The sequence below is a fragment of the Crinia signifera genome, chromosome 9 (assembly GCF_055691185.1).
Source record: "Crinia signifera chromosome 9, ASM5569118v1, whole genome shotgun sequence".
NCBI lineage: Eukaryota > Metazoa > Chordata > Amphibia > Anura > Myobatrachidae > Crinia > Crinia signifera.
In genome coordinates this window covers 131,154,202-131,179,522 of record NC_139225.1, presented here as the reverse complement: position 1 = coordinate 131,179,522, position 25,321 = coordinate 131,154,202, and the positions used below count along the sequence as shown (strand labels likewise).

Below are 25,321 nucleotides of genomic sequence, written 5' to 3'. Positions count from 1 at the left end.
GATAACAGGGGGAGGTTTCTGTCGGTGGGTTTCTTGAAAAGGGTAGTGTTAAGGCAGCTGTTGGTAAGAGAGACGGTGACGTCTAGGAAATTCATGGTTTCCTGACTTGCAGAAAAGGTAAATTTAATCGGATAGGTAGAGGCATTGTGAGAGGCTATCAGGGAAGCAAAAGATTCATGGGTTGAGGACCAAACAATAAAGACATTGTCTATATAGCGGCCTAGAAATACAATATTATCCATGACAGTGCTATGATTGTAGAAGACATCATCCTCAATCGCATACATGACAATATTGGCATAGCTCGGAGCTATGCTAGAACCCATCGCACAGCCCTGAGCTTGCCTGTAAAATTGCCCATCATACAGGAAAAAATTATTGGTAAGTACCAGTTCCAATAATTCGATAATAACATTAATTTGGTCAGGAGAGAAGGGAGTGCCTGACCAGCTATCTTTTATATATATATATATATATATATATATATATATATATATATAAATATATATATATATATATATATATATATATATACACTGTATTTTGTTTAATTATTATTATTACTATTATTTATATACATTTGGTCTATCTATAATACTGTAACTGACTCTGCATATACTGAGTCACCTAAGTGTCCATCTCCGTGCTTTGCTCCGCCCCACTGGAAACCCCCTTCTGAAAATCCTGCGTTTGCCCCTGCGTCCAGTGCAGCACATATGTCTGCTGAAGGGGGAATGAAGATCTCACTTATGGGGGTATCACTATTATTATTATTATTATTATTATTATTATCATTGTTATATATGGCGCCACAAAGGTTCCGCAGCACCTAACAATACACAAATGAGCAAAAACACATAACAAATTACAGTACAAGACAATTTAGGACAAGTACTGTACATGGTAATTATGGATAGTTGCATCAGGGAACAGGGCACTGAAGCAATCATTAGGGTGGCATAGGTTTATATTTTCTGAGAAAGGTACATGAGAAGAGAGGGCCCTGCACGTGAGAGCTTACATTCTAAAGGGGAGGGTTAGACAGACAGGGGTGACACAGAAGGGGAAGAAGTGGGCATAAACAGTAGGTTAGGATGAAAGATGGTCGGGTTTTATGCTGGAGGGTGGGAAGAGGTCAGCTTAGTCTTTGATATTTTAAGTCTAAAAAAGGGCTGGGTCATCCAGGAGTAGACAGCAGAGAGACAGTTGGAGATATGAGCAAGGATAGATGGAGAGAGATCAGGAAAGGAGCGGTAGATTTCAGTATTATCAGCATAGATGTGATAGTGGAAATTGTGGTGAAATGTGATGTTCCGCTGCATATTTTTCTACTGTTTTAGCGTGTCAGCAAGAGAATGGCAGAATGCCGGAGATAACAGGACATAGCCAGACTGTATGTGGGACAATAATATGATGTTACACTGAATAATCCATGCAGTTTATTCCATTAGATACCAAATGTATGCCTGCGGTGGGAAATAGTCCCTCATTTTTAGAAGTATTGCGCCCATCAGGGCATATACCCCTGAGCCTGATATGTGTCTGTCACGGTAATGTACTGTTTATTGCATATTTGTAATTTCTTGTTGTCCAGTGTGGGCCCAGCCAGGTGACTGTCCTGTATGAGTCATACATAGGATGTACAGTACATGGCTGACTTCCCCCCTCGGTCACAACCCCCCTGCACAGGAAACAGCAGTCAGCTGAGGGGGCTGTGACATCACAAATAACTACGAGGGGTTAACATGGCTCATTATATGATCCCAAAGTGGACATCCCCTTATCAGCATAATTAGCTGACTACAGGTCTCCAAAGCCACAGGGCAGTGGCGGAACTACTGGCGGTGCAGATGGTGCAGTGCACCGGGGCCCAAAAGGCTCATGGGGCCCGTTGTCGTCTGCACCACATACCGTTTTTTTTGTTTTTTTTTAAAGTTCGGCGTGGGTGTGGGGGCCCAGATATGGGGAACTGCTGGCTGATTTAATGTTATGCGGTGGGGGGGAGGGGGTGTGACGGATCGGATCCGCAGCACTGCTCCCCCCTGTGACAGCCGTCACAGCCACCGGCACTGCAGATTCAGTGGCTGACTTCTGTGCTCTGATTGGGCAGCCTGCGCCGGGGGTACAAGAAGACGCCCGGCCTGCGCCGCAGCAATCTGCAGGAAGGAAGGACTGGACTTAGCTGGCATTATCCCGCCCAGCTTCCCCAAAGCACTGGTCAGTCATTGACTACTTTTACGAAGTGGGACCATGTAGTAGCTCCTGCGTGAGGTCCAGCTTAAGAAGCATAAAAGAGGTCACCACCCTGGTGTGAGATGTGAGGGGGAGGTGATTGGTTATGGGATGGGTATGTTGGGGACAGAGGAGGAGTAGGGTGTGTAATGGGAGTTTGTGTAGAGGATTATGGAGTGTATGTGGAATGAACAGGGGGACTAGGTTGTATATGGGAGTAGTAAAGGGTATGTGGGGGGAATAGGGTGTTTGTGGTGGGGATAGAGAGTTATGGCCCATGGGGTGTATGTTGGGGAACTGGGACTGAAGTGCAGGATGTGTTTGGGGTAGCGGTATATGGGGGTAATATTTGGGGCAGAGGGATATGGGGTGCATGTGGGAAGACACCGGCAGTAGGTTATGTAAGTGTAGAGACATATGGGGCGTATGTGGTGGGTATAGGGGTATAGAGATAGGTGTTAGGGGGTGTATGTGGGTTATGCAGTGGTGGTGAATAGGGGGCGGAGAAGTGCAGGGGCAATTTGGGCGCAGATGTGCAGGGGGACGGAGATTCATTGGTGACAGAGAGGTGATGGGAACGGAGAGGTGGAGGGAGTGAGAGATGCAGGGGGGATGGAGAGGTGGAGGGAGTGAGAGATGCAGGTAAGGTAGGACTATCTAAATGGATGCACAATACCTTAGGACCCTCCTGTCTTAAGTAGGGGGCAGCTCACGGCCACTCACCGCCATGTTCTGTGGGCTGTGCCCTGAGCTCCATGGCTGCTGAGGGGCTCAAACCAGCGCAGACAAACATTTGATATATGGCTCCCACCCACCAGCCTATCAGAGCTCATGGACAGGCAGCCTCAGTTAGTGATTGGCTGCCGGACCATGAGCTCCAATTGGCTCCCTAGCCTGTGCCATATTTGAAATGTCTGTCGGTCATGGTATAAGCCACTCAGCAGCATAGGAGCTGAGCGCACACCACACAGGGACGTGGCAGTGAGCTCTCTCATCCACCTCTTATATGGAATTAATATGGGAATTCTGTAAGTGGCACTAATGTGGGCAATCTTTAAGGGGCATTACTGGGGAATTATGTGTAAGGGACATTGCTGCTGGCATAATATGTCATGGGCATTACGTGTGTGGCATAATGTGTAACGGGTATTATGGTATGTCTCATAATTTGTAATGGGCAGTACGGTGTGCACCAATGTGTAAAGGGTATTTTGGTGTGCGCCAATGTGTAATGGGCATTATGCTGTGCAACAATGTGTAATGGGCACTATAGTGTGCGGCATAATGTATAATGGGTACTGCAGTTTTTGACAATGTGTAATGGACATTATGGTGTGCAATAATGTGCAATGGGTATCACGGTGTGCGGCATAATGTGTAATGGGCACTACAGTGTGAGGCAATCTTTAATGGGTGCTGCAATGTGTGACTGTGTAATTGGCATTACAGTGTATGTCACTTTGTAATGGGCATTACGATTTGCGTAATCCTGACGCAGAGTGTCTAAGGTGCTCTTTCAGATCACTATCCCTGGTCTGACCCTTTCACACTAAGCCCGTCTTGCACACCTGAGTTTAACCCTTCTTATAACCTGGGTCAAAATGCCGGATTGGTCGACCCAGATTATTCAGTTTAGTGCTTTCACATCGCACCTTGACCCACACATAATCCAGGTTATAAATGCAACCTGAAATGGGTATGAGGGGCTCTACCTGGCGCAATGTGTACAAGTGGCACTACTTCTGTATGTGGCGTAATGTAAATAACGGACACTACTGTGACACATATTTCTCCATGCTACTTTCACACAAAGCCTTCAGCGCACACTGTTCCTATTTTGAGTATGGGGGGGGCGAAGCATATTTTTGCACCTTGGCCCATAACTCACTAGTTCCGCCTCTGCCACAGGGAGTCTCCATATTGCCCCGAGACACGTTCTAAAGAGCAGAATTGAAATCCCACCAATCAGGACACTCTGTGATATCACCAGAGCAAAAAACGGGGGGGGGGGGGGGGGGGGGGTTTGTCAGTCGCACAAGACTATGTAATGTTGGGTGAACCCCTATAGATTTCTCTTGTATGGTCAATGTCACATATATAGGATCAGGGGTGTGCTACCATAGGACATGTAATGAAGGCACGTGGAGAGAAAGAAAAGAATGTCCCTATGAGACGGTGCACCTAAGAAAGAAAATTTAATATAAAATGTAACTTTTATTGGATATGTTCTAAAAGGCTGCGAATAATTTTAAAAAACATATAGCAACATATACAGGGTGGGGTAACATGTATTAAAACAAAGGTGGCAGGCAGACTGTTGCTTTATTATTGTTAGTAATCAGTGTGTGGGTGGGGTTACCCTTGTCTGTACAGTGGATAATCTATCTCAACTATCAGATCTCATAGGGGGGTGCTTTACAATGGGTGATAATATAGTTCGAAAATGTTCAGGAGACAATTAATGGACTCCTGACACCTGGATACTGGTCCAGGCTCACTCACAATTAATTTTATTTATACACATGCATATATATGTAGATGTGTATTACTCGGTCCCACCTATGGTTCACGCGGGAGTCTGACTGTGTTAATACCAGAAAGACTTGACCCATATGAGACCACGGTTGTGACTCCTACGGGGTGTCCAATGGAGTAGGACTAGCACCCCTAGTGGTCGCCTCGAGGGTATGGCGAATGCGCGCCCAGTGGTGAATCAATGTAGAACAAAGATTCTGGGACTCAGGAGTGAGCTGCAGCCCTAAAAAGGGCTAGAGGAATCTCGCACCGTAACCACACAGATCAAAATGCATATATGAAAAATAATAAACAATTGCAACAGCCTGCTTGCGCACCGCTAGCCGGTACGCGCTTCGCAGGTCAGCTTCTTCAGATAATCTATCTCAACCTTCAGTTGAGATAGATTATCCACTGTACAGACAAGGGTAACCCCACCCACACACTGATTACTAACAATAATAAAGCAACAGTCTGCCTGCCACCTTTGTTTTAATACATGTTACCCCACCCTGTATATGTTGCTATATGTTTTTTAAAATTATTCGCAGCCTTATATCACCAGAGCATCCTGGGAGTTTGGAAGGTTTCAAGAGGTCTTGCACAAGGTTTGTTGAGTTTAAGAAACTGCAGAGGACACAGGCGACTGCCAGGAACCAAGCCTGTCCATTTGATGCTGGTTGATGGGTACCAGGCTGCCAGAAACTTTTTTGGCAAGGGGGAGCACAATTTATACTGGTCATAAATATATGCTACATTTGGAATGTTTTTTGTTATAATGCGGCATCAATAAAGAATATTGAATATTGTCACAAAATTAGCTCATTCTGGTCAATTCGTCATAGATAAATATTCAACAGCACTAGTTTACTATGATGACGGGGAAAATTATTCATGAATAATTAGCAAACGAATGAGCTTTGGGGAGCCTTTAGTTATGGACTTTATAAATATAGGACCAGAGAAAAATATATGGTACTTGTGTAGTTTCACATTGGCAACTTACGCAACACTGTCAGCGTAGCCCAACAGCAGCCTAGTGCAGGCAGTGTAGTCACCATACCCGCAAGCTGCAGCTCTGTCCCAGTGAGTCCCTGGCAAGCCTAGTGAGCGCCTCTCACACAGCGCCAGTAACCGCCAGATCCCCTGCGCTTGCAGATGCTGACAGAGAGGCAATCATGCGGGCGCCCAGTGGAGAGGCACTCCATCTGCCTGAGACGTGCATGCATCTCAGTAAATCTTGTGGCAGGGTACGGCAACCCTGCCTGTGTCCACTTCAGGGAGATGGACAGGGTTAGGGGTTCGGTCACGCATGCGTCTCGTGCACAAAGGGGGGTGCGGTGCGCAAGTGCGTCTCATGCACAATAAAGTACACATTCACCAGTGCTCCATGTTACATACTGGCAAATGCCTCCATTTCAAACCCCCACTATCCACGCCAGCCTGAAGCGTGGCGATCGGACGTGGTACGCATCCTCCTGACCTGTTCATACCCCCACTATCCACGTCGGCATCGAGTTGACTTCATAAAGTTTGGTGAGCGCAGCGAGCCACTGAGCCGAAGCGTGGCAATCGCAGCAAAGCCCCACGCTTCAGGCTGACGTGGATAGTGGGGGTGTTTCAGGAACACATTCACAACTGTCATGTCAAGCAGGTGAAAAATTGTCAATGGTTCCCCCACAATGTAATAAGCGCTGACACAATGCTGACTGACTACGCTAACTGCGTAAGCTCCGGTTAGGCTCGAACGTACAAACACAAGCTGACTACACTGGCCGCAGGAACACTACGCTGATTCTGATAGGGACACTACTCTGGCTACGTAACTGCCGCCGTGAAACTACACAAGTTAGCTGACTACGCTGGATACGCTGCCGCAGGAATACTACACTAATTCTGACAGGGACACTACGCTGACTATGTAACTGCCACCGTGAAACTACACAAGTACCAAATATACATTTTAGAATTAATTTTCTTAATTTTACCTGTTATTTCAGCTTCTTAATATCTTCCCAACCTTAATGAAATATATCCCTGGCCCTCACCGGAAAATTTTCTCAACATTCAAAAATCTTGAGGCCTTTGTAAAGGACATGGTGAGGACTCACCAAAACACACTGGATAAGGACTGCCCACGGGACTACATAGACTGCTTCCTCATAAAGATGGAAGAGGTGAGTTTGAGGAAATTTTTGCACTATTAGTGAATAGAGTATAATGACACACTCCTTCTGCAAAGCATGGGAAAACTTCATACTTAGTTTAACTGCTAACAAAAAATATTTTATAATATTTTCTAGGAGAAAAATAACCCAAATACTGAATTTTATGATGAGAACTTACAGTCAGCAGTAATTGACCTGTTCTTTGCTGGAACAGAGACTACAAGTTTGACATTGAGATATGGATTCCTGATTCTACTCAAGTTCCCTGAGATACAAGGTAACATTTCTTCTTGATTCCAGATACACACAAAAGTTTATAATTTAGGAGGGTATTTATCATAGCAAGGAAAGAGATAAAAAGGAGGGATATAACCAATCAGCTTCTCACTCTGAATTTCCGGGATATGAGGCGGATTTAACAGATAGTTGTTATCACTGAATGATAAATGTTTCTCCAGCCAATCAGCTCCATTTTTTTCAAACACATGACAGCTATGAGCCGATTGGTTGAAGCAACAGTTATCATTCGTAAATTCTCTAGAAATGTTGCCTGGTTATAGTAAGAAATTGTAAACTAGCTTATTAAATTGGACAATGTGGGTTTACACTACTATACCCTTTCCTGCTAATGTATAAATAAATACCTGTAATAGCTTTAGGGTCTCCTAATACTTCCCTTTGTCAGACTCTTGAAAACATTTATTATTTAGGTATATTATTGTAGTGTATTATGTACAGAATGTCAGAATCTCTTCCTATTGGAAGTCCTGTCTGCCAGTCACCCACAGTACAGGCAGTTCCATTGGGAGGTGTTTCCCCCTTTTGGGACTTCCAGTATGGGCTGCAAGCTGGCTTCCTGTCTTGCTGTACAGCCCTAGCCTGCATTATTTGGCTGCAGCCGATGCAGTCCATAGAAGCCAGGTTCCAGCACATACGCAGTACTGGTGCTGGTACTGGTCATTCACTGGGCAGTGCAATGGGGACCCTGGACAGCGGAGATCCAGCAGCATTACAGTGAACCTGGACAGTAGAGACAGCAGCAGGCCCCTATGCTAAGGTAGGAGTTGCCACTCATTATGACCATTAGGAAGTACTTTGTTGATCCTCCTTTGGCCTTAATAACACTTTGATTTCTTCAGAGCATGGAGCCTATTAACTGTTGTTTTTTTACTTTTTTTGGGAGGGGGGGGGGGGGGGGAGTAGTAGCCCAAATAAGATGAAATGTATTTCCATAATGTTGCCTCAGTCAGCCTAAAGACTAGTGACAATGCAAGAAGGATCTATGTTTTCATGATGCTATCTCCATATCCTCATCCTACCATCTGCATGGTGTAAATTAAAACATAATTTGCATACAAACCCATTTTTTTCTCTGCTGGTCCACTATGTGTACACTTTACCAACTGTCTTTCTTAAACAATTCACCAATGCAGCTGTTACTGCAAGTGACAACAATCCCTGTTCAAGGTCTTTCATGAGGTTTACCCATTATTTTGTTTGACACATCAAATCCAAAATGGTTAGAGCTGCTCTCTATATTCTAATGACAGTATACTGTAGGTTTGGAATTATATTGAATATAATTAATATGTGTTTTGTTCCTGATATATGATGAAAGAAATAACAAAGAAGAAACCAAAATGAAAGTGGTATCAATGGCACGTACATTTTAATATATATTTCAGAGAAGATCCATCAGGAAATAGACAATGTAATAGGCAGAGATCGCTGCCCATCAGTAGAGGACAGGAGTCAGATGCCATACACAGACGCTGTTATACATGAGATCCAGAGATTTGCTGATATTGTCCCAGCAGGACTGGCTCATGGAACCAGTAAAGACACAACCTTCAGGGGGTATCATATTCCAAAGGTATTTTTTTTTTCCAGAGACAATGTAAAGAAATGATGGGATTATAAAATGGCATCTCTGTTATTAATCCACGATGCCATAATTAGACATTTTGGTGCTCTGTGCCAGAAAGTGAATTGGTGCCCCCCTCCCCCCATAGTTATAATAGGGGCAGTGGGAGCTCCAAAAATGTAGGGGTGAGGCTTCATGGGGAAGGGGCACTACCACATAATAGTACCAATTCATAATACACCACACACTAGAGCAGTAGAACTCCTTAGTTACTCTGCACCAGGTAGAACCCCTTATACACTCTGTGGCAGGTAGAACCTCATCAAGGTGTAGGTGTTCTCACCAACACCTTGATAAAGGGGCGCAGCCCCGAAACGTTGGTGGTTTTCCATGTATTGAATATACCTTTTGCAAAGACCCCAGAGTGCTAGTCTTTCTTTTGCTCTATATATATATATCGTTGTAGAAAAGCAGCACTCGCAATATTCCTTAAATACTTGCTGGGGTGCCCATGAACTTAGGTTCCAATATTTCCATATGGACCAATAATATCCAAAAGTAGCAATGAGCGCACTCACCAGACTTTCTTCAACAGTGTCTTTTAAAATGCAAAACATTAATACTTCATCTTTAAAAGTTCAGTTTACGTTTCGGGTCCACATCTGACCCTTTGTCAAGACACAGCAACCACGAGTATCACAAAGACAGTTTAAAAACCAGACACCCTACTCATCAGCTAAATAGGCACCTCCTCTGGGATGGCTCCCAGCCAATCGTTAAGCACATGATTAAAGAAAGCAAATGGCATATAAAGAAGGCGAATAGCATATAATGTGACGTGTGCTCTCTGTACACGATTATTCCTCATTCAGTGGGGATTCAGGTGGTAAAAGAGGCCTTACAAAAACGAACTAGGAAGGGGCCACCAACATCATTTCTGATTTCTTGGTTGGAACTAGTTCATGCAGCTGGCGGGCATGACTATGGGGTCCAACGTGGCCCTGTGCTACGCCAATCTGTATATGGACAACTACGAACAACGTCATATCGTACCCAGATATACTGTAAAGATCATTTGATCTACTTTAAATGATATATTGACGACATCATAGTAATTTGGAGAGGTGGCCTGCATTACTTTAATGAAATGGTTAATTCACTCAACAGCCTTGACAGTCCAGTTCGGTTCACAGCAACGGCGGATGCCAAGCAAATAAACTTTCTGGATGTGACCATTTACAGAACTAATTTAAAGAAACAAAGCAAAAGAGTGTCACTGTGTGGTGCACATAGAAAAAAATTACATAAAATGTAACCTTTATTTTATTATTCTTAAAGAAATTTTTTTTTTCTAAATGTTGACATAAAATGATACATATAGGGACAAAGACAGTGAGTTTAAAAAGGATACTATATCCTCACACAGTGGGTCCCCTCTGTACTGTCTTCCCCAATATATTATTTCAATTTCTTTGTTTGAAAAAGCGTTACTTTTTACACAATGTACATGTGCTGTAACCTTCTGATAGTGGAAAGTTGCCCCTGCACATTCATTGACTGTTCAACTATGCTGTGACTGATGGGAGAGATCTTCCCTATTTTGTAAATGTAGCTGCTTATATGTCACAGTATATGAGAAAGCGGGTAAGTAGGTTTTAAATCATGCAGAAGTTACAGTATGATGGGCGGACACAATGCTTAAAAGTGTTTGTACAATTTGGACGATACGTATCACTCCAATTCCCAGATCACTGGACAGAGGACGCGTACCCTCTCTGACTTGAATGGTCAATGAATGTGCAGGGGCAACTTTCTACTATCAGAAGGTTACAGCACATGTACATTGTGTAAAAAGTAACGCTTTTTCAAACAAAGAAATTGAAACAATATATTGGGGAAGACAGTACAGAGGGGACCCACTGTGTGAGGATATAGTATCCTTTTTAAATTCACTGTCTTTGTCACTATATGTATCATTTTATGTCACTATTTCGAAAAAAATGGGGGTATGAAAAGGTCGTAGGACGCGTACCGTCGCCCCTCGCGGGCTCGCTGCGCTCGCCACACTTCGGGTTTGCGTTGATAGTGGGGGTGGTACAGCCTCAAAAATGCCATTTGGGGGCCATTGAACATGTTTCATACTAATTCCAATGCATTTGGAGGCTTTTCAGTGCAAAATCGTATTCGATCGCATGCGATCAAATCGCATGCGATGCGATCGAATGCGATGCGATTGCATACGATTTTGACAAAAACGGCATAAATCTGTAAAAATCGCTTCGCATGCCATCGCATGGCACTATATATGGCATTCGATGGCATTCGATGGGAGCCGTGATAATCCACAAGTACCCAAAAAAGACCACAGTAAATTTTTTGCACTTTACAAAGACCCGGAGTGACATCTTTATGCTTGATGCTCCTTGTTGCTATTTGAAGGTTTTGTTTTTATCACAAGACTCCCTTTGGTATTTTTTTTTTCTTTTTACAATTTAACAATTTTCAAGAAATTGCATTTCTCTTTACGGGTATAGGAGATACAATCTGCTTACTAAAAATGCAATTTGTAGGAAAATTGTCTGAAAATACTAAATTTGCTTTGATACATTTAGGAGCTAATAAAATAATGTTAAAAGAGTGTGAAAACATCAATTTTCACATTATTTTAGTAAATAAAAAATTTGCTAAATATGCCCCTTATTATTTTTATAACCCCAATTGCCTATTATGCACAGTATCATCTTATGTAGTGCGCATATAATGGCTGCCTCACCTGGATCCTTCATGGGTAGGATGAATACTACTTCAACGAATGACCCAATATGGCTGACATACCTATCTAGAATCTCCATGGTTTCTGTTGATCTAAACCTCTATATTCAGTTTATGGTTTCTGTATTTTTTCAAAATCTAACTCTCTGAATTACAGTATGTTCATACTACTGAAAAAAGCACAATATTAATACAATTATTATCATTAAAATTTTTATTGTTAATTTTTATGGCTTTATCTATTATGAAATAATATTCTGCTTTATTCCTATTTGGCAATATTTAGCAACATCTCAAACTTTCCTTTGCTGTTTTTGATTTTGGTCACCACCATCCCTGCGCGGTGCAAAAAAATATTAAATCTAATTATTATAAAATTATTTCAGGGAACCTTGGTGTTTCCAGTCCTGACCTCCGTCCTGAAAGACCCCAAACAGTTCAAGAACCCAGATAAGTTTGATCCTGGACACTTTCTTGATGAGAATGGTGGCTTTAAGAAGAGTGATGCATTCATGCCATTTTCTGCAGGTACAAACATGTTGTACACTATTTGAGTTTCACTTAGCTAAATAGTAAAAGTGTAAGTACAGTATACCATGGCTATCTCAAAAATGACATCTCATGACAGTGCAAACATATTTTTTTTAATATAATATATTTAGCAAAATTATTACAAAAAAATTACAGAAAACAATACAAATTGATTTTCTCACTATCTTTGTGAAGAAGGCAGATCAGGCAGTTGGGGACGGTGGAAAGAGGCACAGATGGGGGAAAGGGGCAAAGGCAAAACTGTAGAAGAGGACTGGGGAACTCATGATTGGCTTTATTAATACCTAAATGGAAGCAGTGGATAAAAAAAGTAATGCAGAGAGCTGTAGGTAGGGACGAAGAGAGGGAAGAGGAAGTAGGCTAGCCTGAAGCCCCGAGAGATGGAAATAGCCACATACTGTTCCCAGTGCTGGACCCTTCTGTACATTCCGGGTTTTTCAAATGTGGTTGGTGTCAGTGGCGGCTCCTGCCTTTAGACTTAAGGGGGGCTGCAATTTCCTGGGTACTGCTCGTTGCAAACAGTCATGAATTATTTGCAGGTTATTAGTTTGATTTGCTCTGTACCAGTGTTTGTATGCATTTACTATAAATAAATGATGTACTCATATGCATACAAACACAGGTACAGAGCAAAATACACACTTTTAATAACTTTAATAATAATTAAAGTACACAAAATGATACTCTTAATAAAGATCTACACACACAAATATTATTAAAATAAAATGCATACCTTCCTTTTGCTGCATCACACTGAGTGACTCACTGAAGTCTGGGCATGCTCACTGCAGATAACTGCTTCTGGGCTGCACAGACAGCAGCCCATAGAAGCACTGTAGCTCTGGCGATTTGCACAGAATGGCTTTCTGCTGGAAAGCTATTGCTTTCATTGCTCCATGTACTGGCAGCCCAAGAGAGGGAGGAGTTACCAGCTCTGTGTATGATGAGTAGTAGCAGTTCCAATAAGAATCTACTACATGCTGAACTCCTCCCCACAGGGTTGGACTGTTGCTGTATCTGACCTGCTGCTTCATGGAACCTGCTGAGAGGAGGTTACCAGCATGTCAGAGACATAGACAGCCAGCATCAGAGCTCCGGAGGTAGGGGGGGGTGCCCGCGGGGAGGGGGGGGGGAGCACCGGAGCTCTGGTGCTGTCTGTATGTGTCTCTCTGGTGTGGTGATTTTAACTGGAGGGGCTGCAGTCCTGCAGCCCTATAGCAGGAGCTGCCACTGGTTGGTGTTGCTTTGTGTGCTGCAAAGTACCAATTATCCTTATTTTGCACATGTGCAGGATTTGTTCTATGCATGCGCAAAAAAGTCCTGACACATTAGAGACAGATACAGTATACATCTTTAGTGTGTACATTCAATATCGGCCACACAGGGCCGATATTATTAACTATATCGGTGGCATCCAGGGTTACCAGTGTGTGTTGGGGCTATGCTGTAGATGTTTTTCAAAGGTGCAATGCTTAACCCTTTGAGTGCCAACATCACTGTGTGCAAAATATCCTCTAAAAATGCCAGCATCTCTCGCATTTGTTATATAAACTCAAATAATAAAGGTTATGTAAAAAAGATTATATTTCCTATATAAGGTTGACATAACAGGTCATTATAATGAATACTAATGTTTGCTTGTCAATCTTCACACCTTTTTTTTACAAACTCCCTCAAAGGGTTAATGAAGCAAATACAGACTTTTCTTGTTGTATGAGTAATGTATAGTGGTAAATAATTGTATTGTTATACAATGTATACTTTTACTGTGTACCCTAGAAATACAAGTGATATAAAGAAAATGTATTCATTTGTACAGGACAACATATTATTATTAATTTTCATAAAATTAATCCTAAAAGTCTTTTAGTTTCAGGTAAGCACCATTTACTACATCTGAATCTAGACTTTAACCTATATCGCATTCTGTCTCCTCAGGGAAACGCGTGTGTTTGGGGGAGGGTCTGGCTCGGATGGAACTCTTCCTCTTCCTCACCACAATACTGCAAAGGTTTACACTGAAGACCACAGTGGACAATAATAACATAAGCATAACACCAGAACCAAAGACCAATGCTTCTCGACCTAGACCCTATAAGATGTTTGTCGTCCCCCGCTAACCAAGAACTGACAGTATATTAGATCCTTTACACAAAGGACCTTATTCTGGTCCATGTGCACCGTTGCAAATTCACAACGGTGTGCAATGTTTTTTATTAATATGCATGCGCAGGGTGCAAGCGATCATGGTGAACAGAGTGTTCACCGGGTGCTCGCACCCTACATTGCGGCCAGAGAGCGTGTGGCGGTGGAGGGCAGTCACGCCCATGGGAACGCCCAGCGTTTCATAGGCTTTCCAATGAAATGCTGGGTGCTCCTATGGTAATAACCCTGTGACATGGGTGTCAGGGGCGGTCAGCTGACATCACAGGATATCATCAGCCTGCCATTTTCCCCCTAGGAATACACGCAAAACTAAGACACCTTAGAGTGTCTTCGTTTTGCGTGTACCCTCAACATCATTTGATGGTTGGCGACCATCGAATGATGGGGTGTTTCCCCAAAGGCTGCGAATGGATGTTTAAAAACGGGTGAAAAATGACACAGAGCGTTGCGAACTTCGGAGCGCTGCGTGTCAACCAGAAATAACCCCCAAAGGATGTAAACATGTACTGGTACTGCCTTGCTTTCCCTATTTAGTAAAGCTCATAAGAATTTAATTACAATGGTATTCCCTATTTTTATGAGCATTTATAACCCAACAAAAACGAATAACTTAATAAATAAAAAATATACTACACAATAAGATAATTGTGGTGTTGCTTTATGTTCTGAAGAATGTTACACTTAATACAAACAACTTGGCCATTCTGTACATGTTATACAGATGGAGAATGTCATTGCCATAAAATACATTAGTCAACAGTTTAAAGCAGTTCTCATGATATCTGTCTTTGCTAAATCTACTGTTGGTGGTGTCCTGGTGTAAAAATAGTGGTATTATGTATTCTATGACTGATAACGATTTGATTGACTTATGTGGGTTACAGGATCATTCTACAGAATAACCAGTTAATTACTTGACACACATTTTACTTATCAAGTGTCTCTGTGAGAATGGACAATGGGTCAAACACACAAAGAGCAACATCAAATTGCAGGATAGATTTGGTGTGCTTTAGATAGTTTTTATAGCCTTTTAATGTGGCTTAAACGAGGAAGGCTTTAATAAGGATACAGTGACATTTAATCAACATTTACGCATAAATGTGGGCAATGGTGGAGCCCATGAAGGTGCCCTTTAACTTGGCATAACATTTAATTACGTTTAAACTGCAATGGAAAGTAGTTAAAGTTCATATCTGCTGTCAATATTGTGCATGATTTAATATTGATGTTCATAAAGCAGTAACATATGTTTAATACAAGCGAAACATAAATCTGTAATGTACAGATGGAGCCGGCCTTATTCTTGCAGGGGCTGCTGATAGTATTGCCAGCCCTGCCAGCGGCCAGCTCCCACCAGGGGCGTGCGCACACGAGACACTCGAGCGCCCCGTGGCAACGGAGCTTGCCCTGGGTCCCCACCGCCACCACAAACCCTGAAGTGGAGACGGGCAGGGAGACGCTGTCCAGCCACCGTTATACTAGGACACGCATGCGCGTAAGACGCACTCGTGTTCCAGTCCATATCGCCAGCGCTCGCCAGATGAGAGGATCTGGGGATAAATGAGGCATACATCTGTATGTCAGCATAGTATATTTATACTTATCCTACAGTACAGAATGAAGGACATTTCCCTTCAAGTTTAAGGGGGTATTCAATCTTTGCTGATATTTCCTGACAGGGGACATATCGGCTCTTGCCTATTCAATACTGCCGGTCCTGTTTTGTCGGAAACTGCCATGGATTGTCGAATTCACTGGCGTTTTTTGACAATTCATGGTCATTTTCACCAACTTCAGGACATTGAATACCAATAGTCAAATTAGTGTCGTAAGCCAGTGAAAGCGGTCGCGATTCCGACCATTAGGATATTCTGACAGCCGGAATCCCGGATTAAATACCCCCCTTAATTTTTTCTATTTTTGTCATGTTCCTATATGTGACATGTAAATATAAAATCTACATTTGTCATTGCAGAATTTTTAAACAGTGTTTTTTTTTTAAGTAATGTATTGTAGAACTGCATTGCAGGAGTGTCTACAAAGAATGTAGCAAGCTGAATCATATTAACAATAACATAACTAGCATGACAATAATGTTAAACAGAAAACAAGGTCAACAAACATTGAATAGAGAAATAGTAACCACTCATATAGAAAAATAGTAACCACTTATATGCACCAAGCAACTAAGGATGGGAATATCACATACCAATTGTCCCATACTACTTCAATAGTATAACACACTGAGGAGGGATTATCTCAAACAGAAGTTAGACCATCTAGCAGGTATCAATTTAATATATTACCACAATGCTAACTGCATGGCTGATTGAAGAGAGGTCTTTACCTGAAGGTGCACGCTATGTAGGTAATGTGAATTTGGGTCACAGCGTGTAGTGACCCATAATGACATTAAACAGCACATAGTGACCAATATTTACACTACACAGCTCGTAGTGATACATATTTACAGTAGACTGCACGAAGTGACCCATATTCGTATTACCCATATTCATTTTTCATGTTCCTGGAGTTCCTGTTTCCAGAAACATGACTCCCATGCTGTTTGAGTACAACTATCACCCATGCGTGAATTACCAGAAAATTGCCACAGCATACATTTTCCAAGTGATCTTTACCGCTGTGCTGCTGGACCAACAGAGAGGTGAGTAGGATGAAATGGGTGCAGTGTGTACAGTGTGTGTGTGGCCCCCTGGACACAGGAGCCCATGTGCACTGCACACCTTGCACATATTATAGATACACCAGTGGATGGTGGGTGTTGCTGGCTGCTTCTGGGATCTGAACTGCTGGGTTATGGGTGCTATGCTGGGTGATGGATGCTTGGTCATAGGTGGACCTAGCGAATGTGTTGGGGGGCAACAGTCACAATTTTGCCTAGGGCATAAAACTGGCTAGGGTTGGCATTGATCGTGGGGGTGGCATTGAGTATGGGGGACCATTTAAAATTGTAAGGACCCATCAGGGTGGTTGTACAATAAAAAATCGTATACCATCGCATCGTATGCGGCTATATGGCGATCGCATAAGATGCCATAAGATGAAAATATTGGGCGCCGTGCTAGGAAACAAGTACCAAAGATATTTCCTATTCCAAACTTCCTGGACGCATATAACTTCAAAAGTGTAATGACTTGATACATAAATAAATATATATTATATATGATTTAGAACCGCAACCAAAATAAAAACACAATAACCAGTTACCCCCTTTACACAAATGTTGCCTATTAAATGTCTGTAACAATGGAAACTAGTTAGAACACACTGCAATGTAGAGATTTATAAAATATACAAAATTTATATATCTATAAATCTATAAATGCGGACAAAGTAACGTTCTGAGTACTAGCCCTGGGATTTTGACCTCTTGACTTCTAAAAATAAAGTATATAAGGTACTTTGATTGTATCCATCGGGTCAGAAAAATCGGCTCGATCGCATGCCAACCAAATCGCATGCGATGCGATCGACGCGATTGACCCGATTTTTACATTGGAATCAATGTAAAATGGTCCCTGAGACAGCTATCACCCATGCGTGAATTACCAGAAAATGGCCACAGCATACATTTTCCCAGTGATCTTTACCGCTGTGCTGCTGGACCAACAGAGAGGTGAGTAGGATGAAATGGGTGCAGTGTGTACAGTGTGTGTGTGGCACCCTGGACACAGGAGCCCATGTGCACTGCACACCTTGCACATATTATAGATACACCAGTGGATGGTGGGTGTTGCTGGCTGCTTCTGGGATCTGAGCTGCTGGGTGATGGATGCTTGGTCATAGGTGGACCTAGCGAATGTGTTGGGGGGCAACAGTCACAATTTTGCCTAGGGCATAAAACTGGCTAGGGTCGGCTCTGAGTATGAATATGGAACAATTTATCCAAGGGAGGATAAGGAAAGATCTCCCTGGGCGGGTCTCTCGCCTTCTATAAATACAATGTTATAATTAAAAAGTAACTTTTATTTAAGTATTAAGGTAACTTTTATTTAAGTTTCTGTGACAATCAGCCATAGACAAAAGAAATAACCTAAAAAATAATTGTACATAATGTGACAATGTGTCATAAAAAATGAACACAGGAAAGCAGTGCAATATTTAAACTGTCAATGTGCAGCAGGATATATAGCAAACAATCATACATTTATGGTATGGATCCTATAATATGAGACCCAGGTATCACAATTTAAAACACCATAATATGCTACAGATATATTATTGTCAGAAAAATTCACAAGTGGCTGAGAGGCAAACGAGTACATGTATATATAACAATCGTATTGACACAGTCTGTGTCGTAGCCTAGTTATCATAACATGTATTATTTACGGCCAAACATATCACATGTGGCTATAATTGCTACTAATTGATCCAATTAACTCCTGAGTGTAAGTTACTACAATATAGAGTGCTGTAGCAACTACTCTGTGAGACAACAGAACCAGCAAATTGTTAAACAGCTAGTTGACACAACGTTGAGTCTAAAGGCCCCCATACACTATGAGATTTATCTGACCTGTAAAATTGCATCTGATTTCCCTTGAACTTCCCCGGCAGCTTCCCAGGAGGCCTACATACAATTTGTCACTTGATGTGCCATTTTTTACATCCAATTTGCGTCAGATAAATCACATGATTTATCTGATGCAAATTGGATGTAATCCAAATAATATATATATATATATATATATATATATATATATATATATAGTACTTTCTTGAAAAGAGCACTCACCAGTCTTTAAAATATATCCAATCAGTGAAAAATCTTTAATACATCACCATGTCAACTGAATCGCATGTCGACGTTTCGGGCTGATGTCAGCCCTTTGTCAAGACCACACACAGTGAAGGGAACACCACTACTGCCTGCTACTGTGGTGTTCCCTTCACTGTGTGTGGTCTTGACAAAGGGCTGACATCAGCCCGAAACGTCGACATGCGATTCAGTTGACATGGTGATGTATTAAAGATTTTTCACTGATTGGATATACCCCTGGGACTATTTAGCCTAAAGATTTGCACCGCTGCTGTATATGTGTGTATATATATATATACACACACATAGCCGATCACATCTTTGTGACAGCAGCCGGCTACCACCTTGCGCGCCCTGTGGCAATGGAGCTTGGCGGGGGTCCCCGCTACATCCCCCGTCAGTCCCCTTTGCCACCCCAAACTGGACAGCATCTCCCTGAAGCGGAGATGGGCATGGAGACACTGCCCAGCCACCGCGATACTGGGACACGTGTGCGACGCACGCGCGTCCCAGTCCCTATCGCCGGTGCTCGCCAGTTAAAGGGATCTGGCGGGCACCGGGAATGAATGAGCGGCGCTACATTCGTATGTGTGTGTGTAATTGAGCTTTTAAAACAAGAAAAATACAATTCTCATTAAATTCATTTTTTTATTTGCCGGGATTTCCTTGCCTCTATGCTCCTCCACTATGGAAGGGGTTAATGGTGCAAAGAAGACAGAGCATTTAACACAAAAAGCTCCCCCCCTGCAGCCTATTGATGTCCAGAAGATTAGCCTGCAGTTCTGAAGAAAATACTACTTCCAGATCCCAGCCACATACAGTACATCATAAAAGTTAGGGGAGGACACTCCTAGTGACCTCCAGCAGCAGGGGGGGGTTCGGGCTCTGCTGTCCGTGCCGACCTCCAGCAGCAGGGGAGACACGGGTGTCGGACTCTTCTGCCCACTGACCTCCAGCAGCAGGGGAGGGGGGCCTGGCTCTGCTGCCGTCTCCTGAACTCCAGCAGCAGGGGAAGGGGGCCGGGCTCTGGTACCATCGCACAAACTCCAGCAGCAGCAGGGAAGAGTCTCACTGCTTCCTCTTCTCTCATAGCGAAGTGCATGCAGCTTCCGGTGATGTGTGTTCCGGCTGCTGCTGCTGCTGCTGCTGCTGCAGAACACCGGAAAGAGGTACCCGGAGTTCTTCACATAGATATATCGGATCTGAAACATTGTGGGTGCTAAAAAGCACCCACGATGTGCCCATGATGGGTCAGATTCCGATGTATCTTATGTTCAGCAGGTGCGACCACCTGATCCAATCCGATGCGCACAGGAACGCGCATCAGATCGGATCAGATGTCACAAACATCCGATTTTGTGCCGATTTTACCCGATTTATCGGCCAAAAGTGCCAAAATCGGGTGAAATCGGCCCAAAATCGCATAGTGTATGGGGGCCTTAAGGGGTATATTGAATTGATGTTGGATCCAAGAAACAGGGGGGTCAGTTACCAAAGTAACTGAAGGGGCGCCTGTATGAGTGGCCTCAACCAGCAGCTGTCAAAAAAGGGATTGTCAGTCCCTATAGAAAATGAAAAAAATGGAAAAAAGGAAGGTATACTGCGCTCATTGATGACAGAGTGAGGTTATTTAAAACAGAGTATATTTTAACCCCTTCCTGACAGAGCCAGTTTTTGCGTTCCTGACAGAGCCCTTTTTTTCAAATCTGACATGTCTCACTTAAGTGGGGATAACTTTTTTTTGCTTTTACTTATCCCAGTGATTTTGAGATTGTTTCTTCGTGACACATTGTACTTCAAAATAGTGGTAAATTTGGGTCGATACAGTCTGTGTTTTTTTGTGAAAAATACCAAAATGTCGTAAAAAAAAATGGAAAATTTAGCAATTTGCAAAATGTTAAATTTTCTGCTTGTGAGACAAATAATCATACCACTCAAAATAGTTAATAACTAACATAGACCATATGTCTACTTTATGTTTCCATCATTATTTCAACTTCCTTTTAATTTTTTTGGACACTAGGAGGCTTACAATATGAATAGCAAATTCTCAAATTTTCAAGAAAATTTCAAACACTGATTTTTTTAGGGACCAGTTCAGTTCTGATGTGACTTTGAGGGACTTGTATGTGAGACACCCCCATAAATGATACCATTTCAAAAACTGCACCCCTCACAGTATTCAAAACAGCATTTTGGAAGTTTGTTAACCCTTTAGGTGTTTCACAGGAATTAAAACAAAGTGTAGGTGAAATTTCAAAATTTCATTTTTTTTGCAGATTTGCAATGTTAATACATTTTTCTAAGGAACACAGTACATTTTACTAGAGAAATGTGACTAAAAATTGATTCCCCCAATTCTTTTGTTTTCATAAATATCCTATATGTGGCCCTAGTGTGCACGTTGACCAAACCACAGGCTTCATAATAGAAGGAGCACCTACTTGATTTTGGAGCCTCCTTTTTATGAGATTATTTTTTAGGCACCATGTAGGTTTCTAGGCACCATAAGATGCTAAAATTTAGGAACCCCCCCCCCACAAGTGACCCCATTTTGCAAACTACACCCCTCAGGGAATTCAACTAGGGGTATAGTGTACATTTCAAACCAGGGGTTTCACCAATTGTGGTACAACTGGGCAGTGAAAATGAAAAATTAAATTTTTTTACACAAAAATGCAGTTCTGGCTCAAAATTTTTCATTTTCACAAGGAATGAAGGAGACAAAGCACCACAAAATCTGTGGCCCAATTTCTCCCGAGTACGGCAATGCCTCACATGTGACCAAAAAATACCATTTGGGTGCATGGCAGGACTCAGAAGGGAAGGAGTGATTTTTGGATTTTGCAGCTCAGATTCTGGTGGAATTTTGGTGGGTGCTATGTTGCATTAGCAAGACCCCCCAAGCACCAATACAGTGGAACCCCCCCACAAGTGACCCCATTTTGAAAACTACACCCCTCAGGGAATTCATCTAGGGGTAAAGTGTACATTTCAAACCCCCAGGGGTTTCACCAATTTTGATACAACTGGGCTGTGCAAATGCAAAATTACATTTTTTACACAAAAATGCAGTTCTGGCTCAAAATTTTTCATTTTCACAAGGAATGAAGGAGACAAAGCACCCCAAAATCTGTGCCCCAATTTCTCCCGAGTACGGCAATGCCTCACATGTGACCAAAAAATACCATTTGGGTGCATGGCAGGACTCAGAAGGGAAGGAGTGATTTTTGGATTTTGCAGCTCAGATTCTGGTGGAATTTTGGTGGGTGCTATGTCGCATTAGCAAGACCCCCCAAGCACCAATACAGTGGAACCCCCCCACAAGTGACCCCATTTTGCAAACTACACCCCTCAGGGAATTCATCTAGGGGTATAGTGTACATTTCAAACCCCCAGGGGTTTCACCAATTTTGATACAACTGGGCAGTGAAAATGAAAAATTACATTTTTTTTACACAAAAATGCAGTTCTGGCTCAAAATTTTTAATTTTCAGAAGGTATGAAGGAGACAAAGCACCCCAAAATCTGTGCCCCAATTTCTCCCGAGTACGGCAATGCCTCACATGTGACCAAAAAATACCATTTGGGTGCATGGCAGGACTCAGAAGGGAAGGAGTGATTTTTGGATTTTGCAGCTCAGATTCTGGTGGAATTTTGGTGGGTGCTATGTCGCATTAGCAAGACCCCCCAAGCACCAATACAGTGGAACCCCCCCCACAAGTGACCCCATTTTGCAAACTACACCCCTCAGGGAATTCATCTAGGGGTATAGTGTACATTTCAAACCCCCAGGGGTTTCACCAATTTTGATACAACTGGGCAGTGAAAATGAAAAATTACATTTTTTTTACACAAAAATGCAGTTCTGGCTCAAAATTTTTAATTTTCAGAAGGTATGAAGGAGACAAAGCACCCCAAAATCTGTGCCCCAATTTCTCCCGAGTACGGCAATGCCTCACATGTGACCAAAAAATACCATTTGGGTGCATGGCAGGACTCAGAAGGGAAGGAGTGATTTTTGGATTTTGCAGCTCAGATTCTGGTGGAATTTTGGTGGGTGCTATGTCGCATTAGCAAGACCCCCCAAGCACCAATACAGTGGAACCCCCCCACAAGTGACCCCATTTTGCAAACTACACCCCTCAGGGAATTCATCTAGGGGTATAGTGTACATTTCAAACCCCCAGGGGTTTCACCAATTTTGATACAAGTGGGCAGTGAAAATGAAAAATTACATTTTTTTACACAAAAATGCAGTTCTGGCTCAAAATTTTTCATTTTCAGAAGGTATGAAGGAGAAAAAGCACCCCAAAATCTGTGCCCCAATTTCTCCCGAGTACGGCAATGCCTCACATGTGACCAAAAAATACCAGTTGGGTGCATGGCAGGACTCAGAAGGGAAGGAGTGATTTTTGGATTTTGCAGCTCAGATTCTGGTGGAATGAATGGTGGGTGCTATGTCGCATTAGCAAGACCCCCCAAGCACCAATACAGTGGAACCCCCCCACAAGTGACCCCATTTTGAAAACTACACCCCTCAGGGAATTCATCTAGGGGTAAAGTGTACATTTCAAACCCCCAGGGGTTTCACCAATTTTGATACAACTGGGCTGTGCAAATGCAAAATTACATTTTTTACACAAAAATGCAGTTCTGGCTCAAAATTTTTCATTTTCACAAGGAATGAAGGAGACAAAGCACCCCAAAATCTGTGCCCCAATTTCTCCCGAGTACGGCAATGCCTCACATGTGACCAAAAAATACCATTTGGGTGCATGGCAGGACTCAGAAGGGAAGGAGTGATTTTTGGATTTTGCAGCTCAGATTCTGGTGGAATTTTGGTGGGTGCTATGTCGCATTAGCAAGACCCCCCAAGCACCAATACAGTGGAACCCCCCCACAAGTGACCCCATTTTGCAAACTACACCCCTCAGGGAATTCATCTAGGGGTATAGTGTACATTTCAAACCCCCAGGGGTTTCACCAATTTTGATACAACTGGGCAGTGAAAATGAAAAATTACATTTTTTTTACACAAAAATGCAGTTCTGGCTCAAAATTTTTAATTTTCAGAAGGTATGAAGGAGACAAAGCACCCCAAAATCTGTGCCCCAATTTCTCCCGAGTACGGCAATGCCTCACATGTGACCAAAAAATACCATTTGGGTGCATGGCAGGACTCAGAAGGGAAGGAGTGATTTTTGGATTTTGCAGCTCAGATTCTGGTGGAATTTTGGTGGGTGCTATGTCGCATTAGCAAGACCCCCCAAGCACCAATACAGTGGAACCCCCCCCACAAGTGACCCCATTTTGCAAACTACACCCCTCAGGGAATTCATCTAGGGGTATAGTGTACATTTCAAACCCCCAGGGGTTTCACCAATTTTGATACAACTGGGCAGTGAAAATGAAAAATTACATTTTTTTTACACAAAAATGCAGTTCTGGCTCAAAATTTTTAATTTTCAGAAGGTATGAAGGAGACAAAGCACCCCAAAATCTGTGCCCCAATTTCTCCCGAGTACGGCAATGCCTCACATGTGACCAAAAAATACCATTTGGGTGCATGGCAGGACTCAGAAGGGAAGGAGTGATTTTTGGATTTTGCAGCTCAGATTCTGGTGGAATTTTGGTGGGTGCTATGTCGCATTAGCAAGACCCCCCAAGCACCAATACAGTGGAACCCCCCCACAAGTGACCCCATTTTGCAAACTACACCCCTCAGGGAATTCATCTAGGGGTATAGTGTACATTTCAAACCCCCAGGGGTTTCACCAATTTTGATACAAGTGGGCAGTGAAAATGAAAAATTACATTTTTTTACACAAAAATGCAGTTCTGGCTCAAAATTTTTCATTTTCAGAAGGTATGAAGGAGAAAAAGCACCCCAAAATCTGTGCCCCAATTTCTCCCGAGTACGGCAATGCCTCACATGTGACCAAAAAATACCAGTTGGGTGCATGGCAGGACTCAGAAGGGAAGGAGTGATTTTTGGATTTTGCAGCTCAGATTCTGGTGGAATGAATGGTGGGTGCTATGTCGCATTAGCAAGACCCCCCAAGCACCAATACAGTGGAACCCCCCCACAAGTGACCCCATTTTGCAAACTACACCCCTCAGGGAATTCATCTAGGGGTATAGTGTACATTTCAAACCCCCAGGGGTTTCACCAATTTTGATACAAGTGGGCAGTGAAAATGAAAAATTACATTTCTTTACACAAAAATGCAGTTCTGGCTCAAAATTTTTCATTTTCAGAAGGTA

At 42.6% G+C, this 25,321-nt stretch overlaps 1 protein-coding gene across 1 annotated transcript in view; it reads left to right on the top strand.

Annotated features, from left to right (window-relative positions):
• LOC146036924 (cytochrome P450 2B4-like) overlaps positions 1–14,222 on the top strand; it is a 49,817-nt gene extending 35,595 nt beyond the window's left edge. Inside the window, exons 10-15 of the mRNA XM_083160763.1 lie at positions 5,298–5,354; positions 6,741–6,923; positions 7,050–7,191; positions 8,600–8,787; positions 11,937–12,078; positions 14,041–14,222. Coding sequence (XP_083016889.1) covers positions 5,298–5,354; positions 6,741–6,923; positions 7,050–7,191; positions 8,600–8,787; positions 11,937–12,078; positions 14,041–14,222 — 894 coding nt within the window. The remainder of the gene's footprint in view (positions 1–5,297; positions 5,355–6,740; positions 6,924–7,049; positions 7,192–8,599; positions 8,788–11,936; positions 12,079–14,040) is intronic.
• The last annotated feature ends 11,099 nt before the right edge of the window (positions 14,223–25,321 follow it).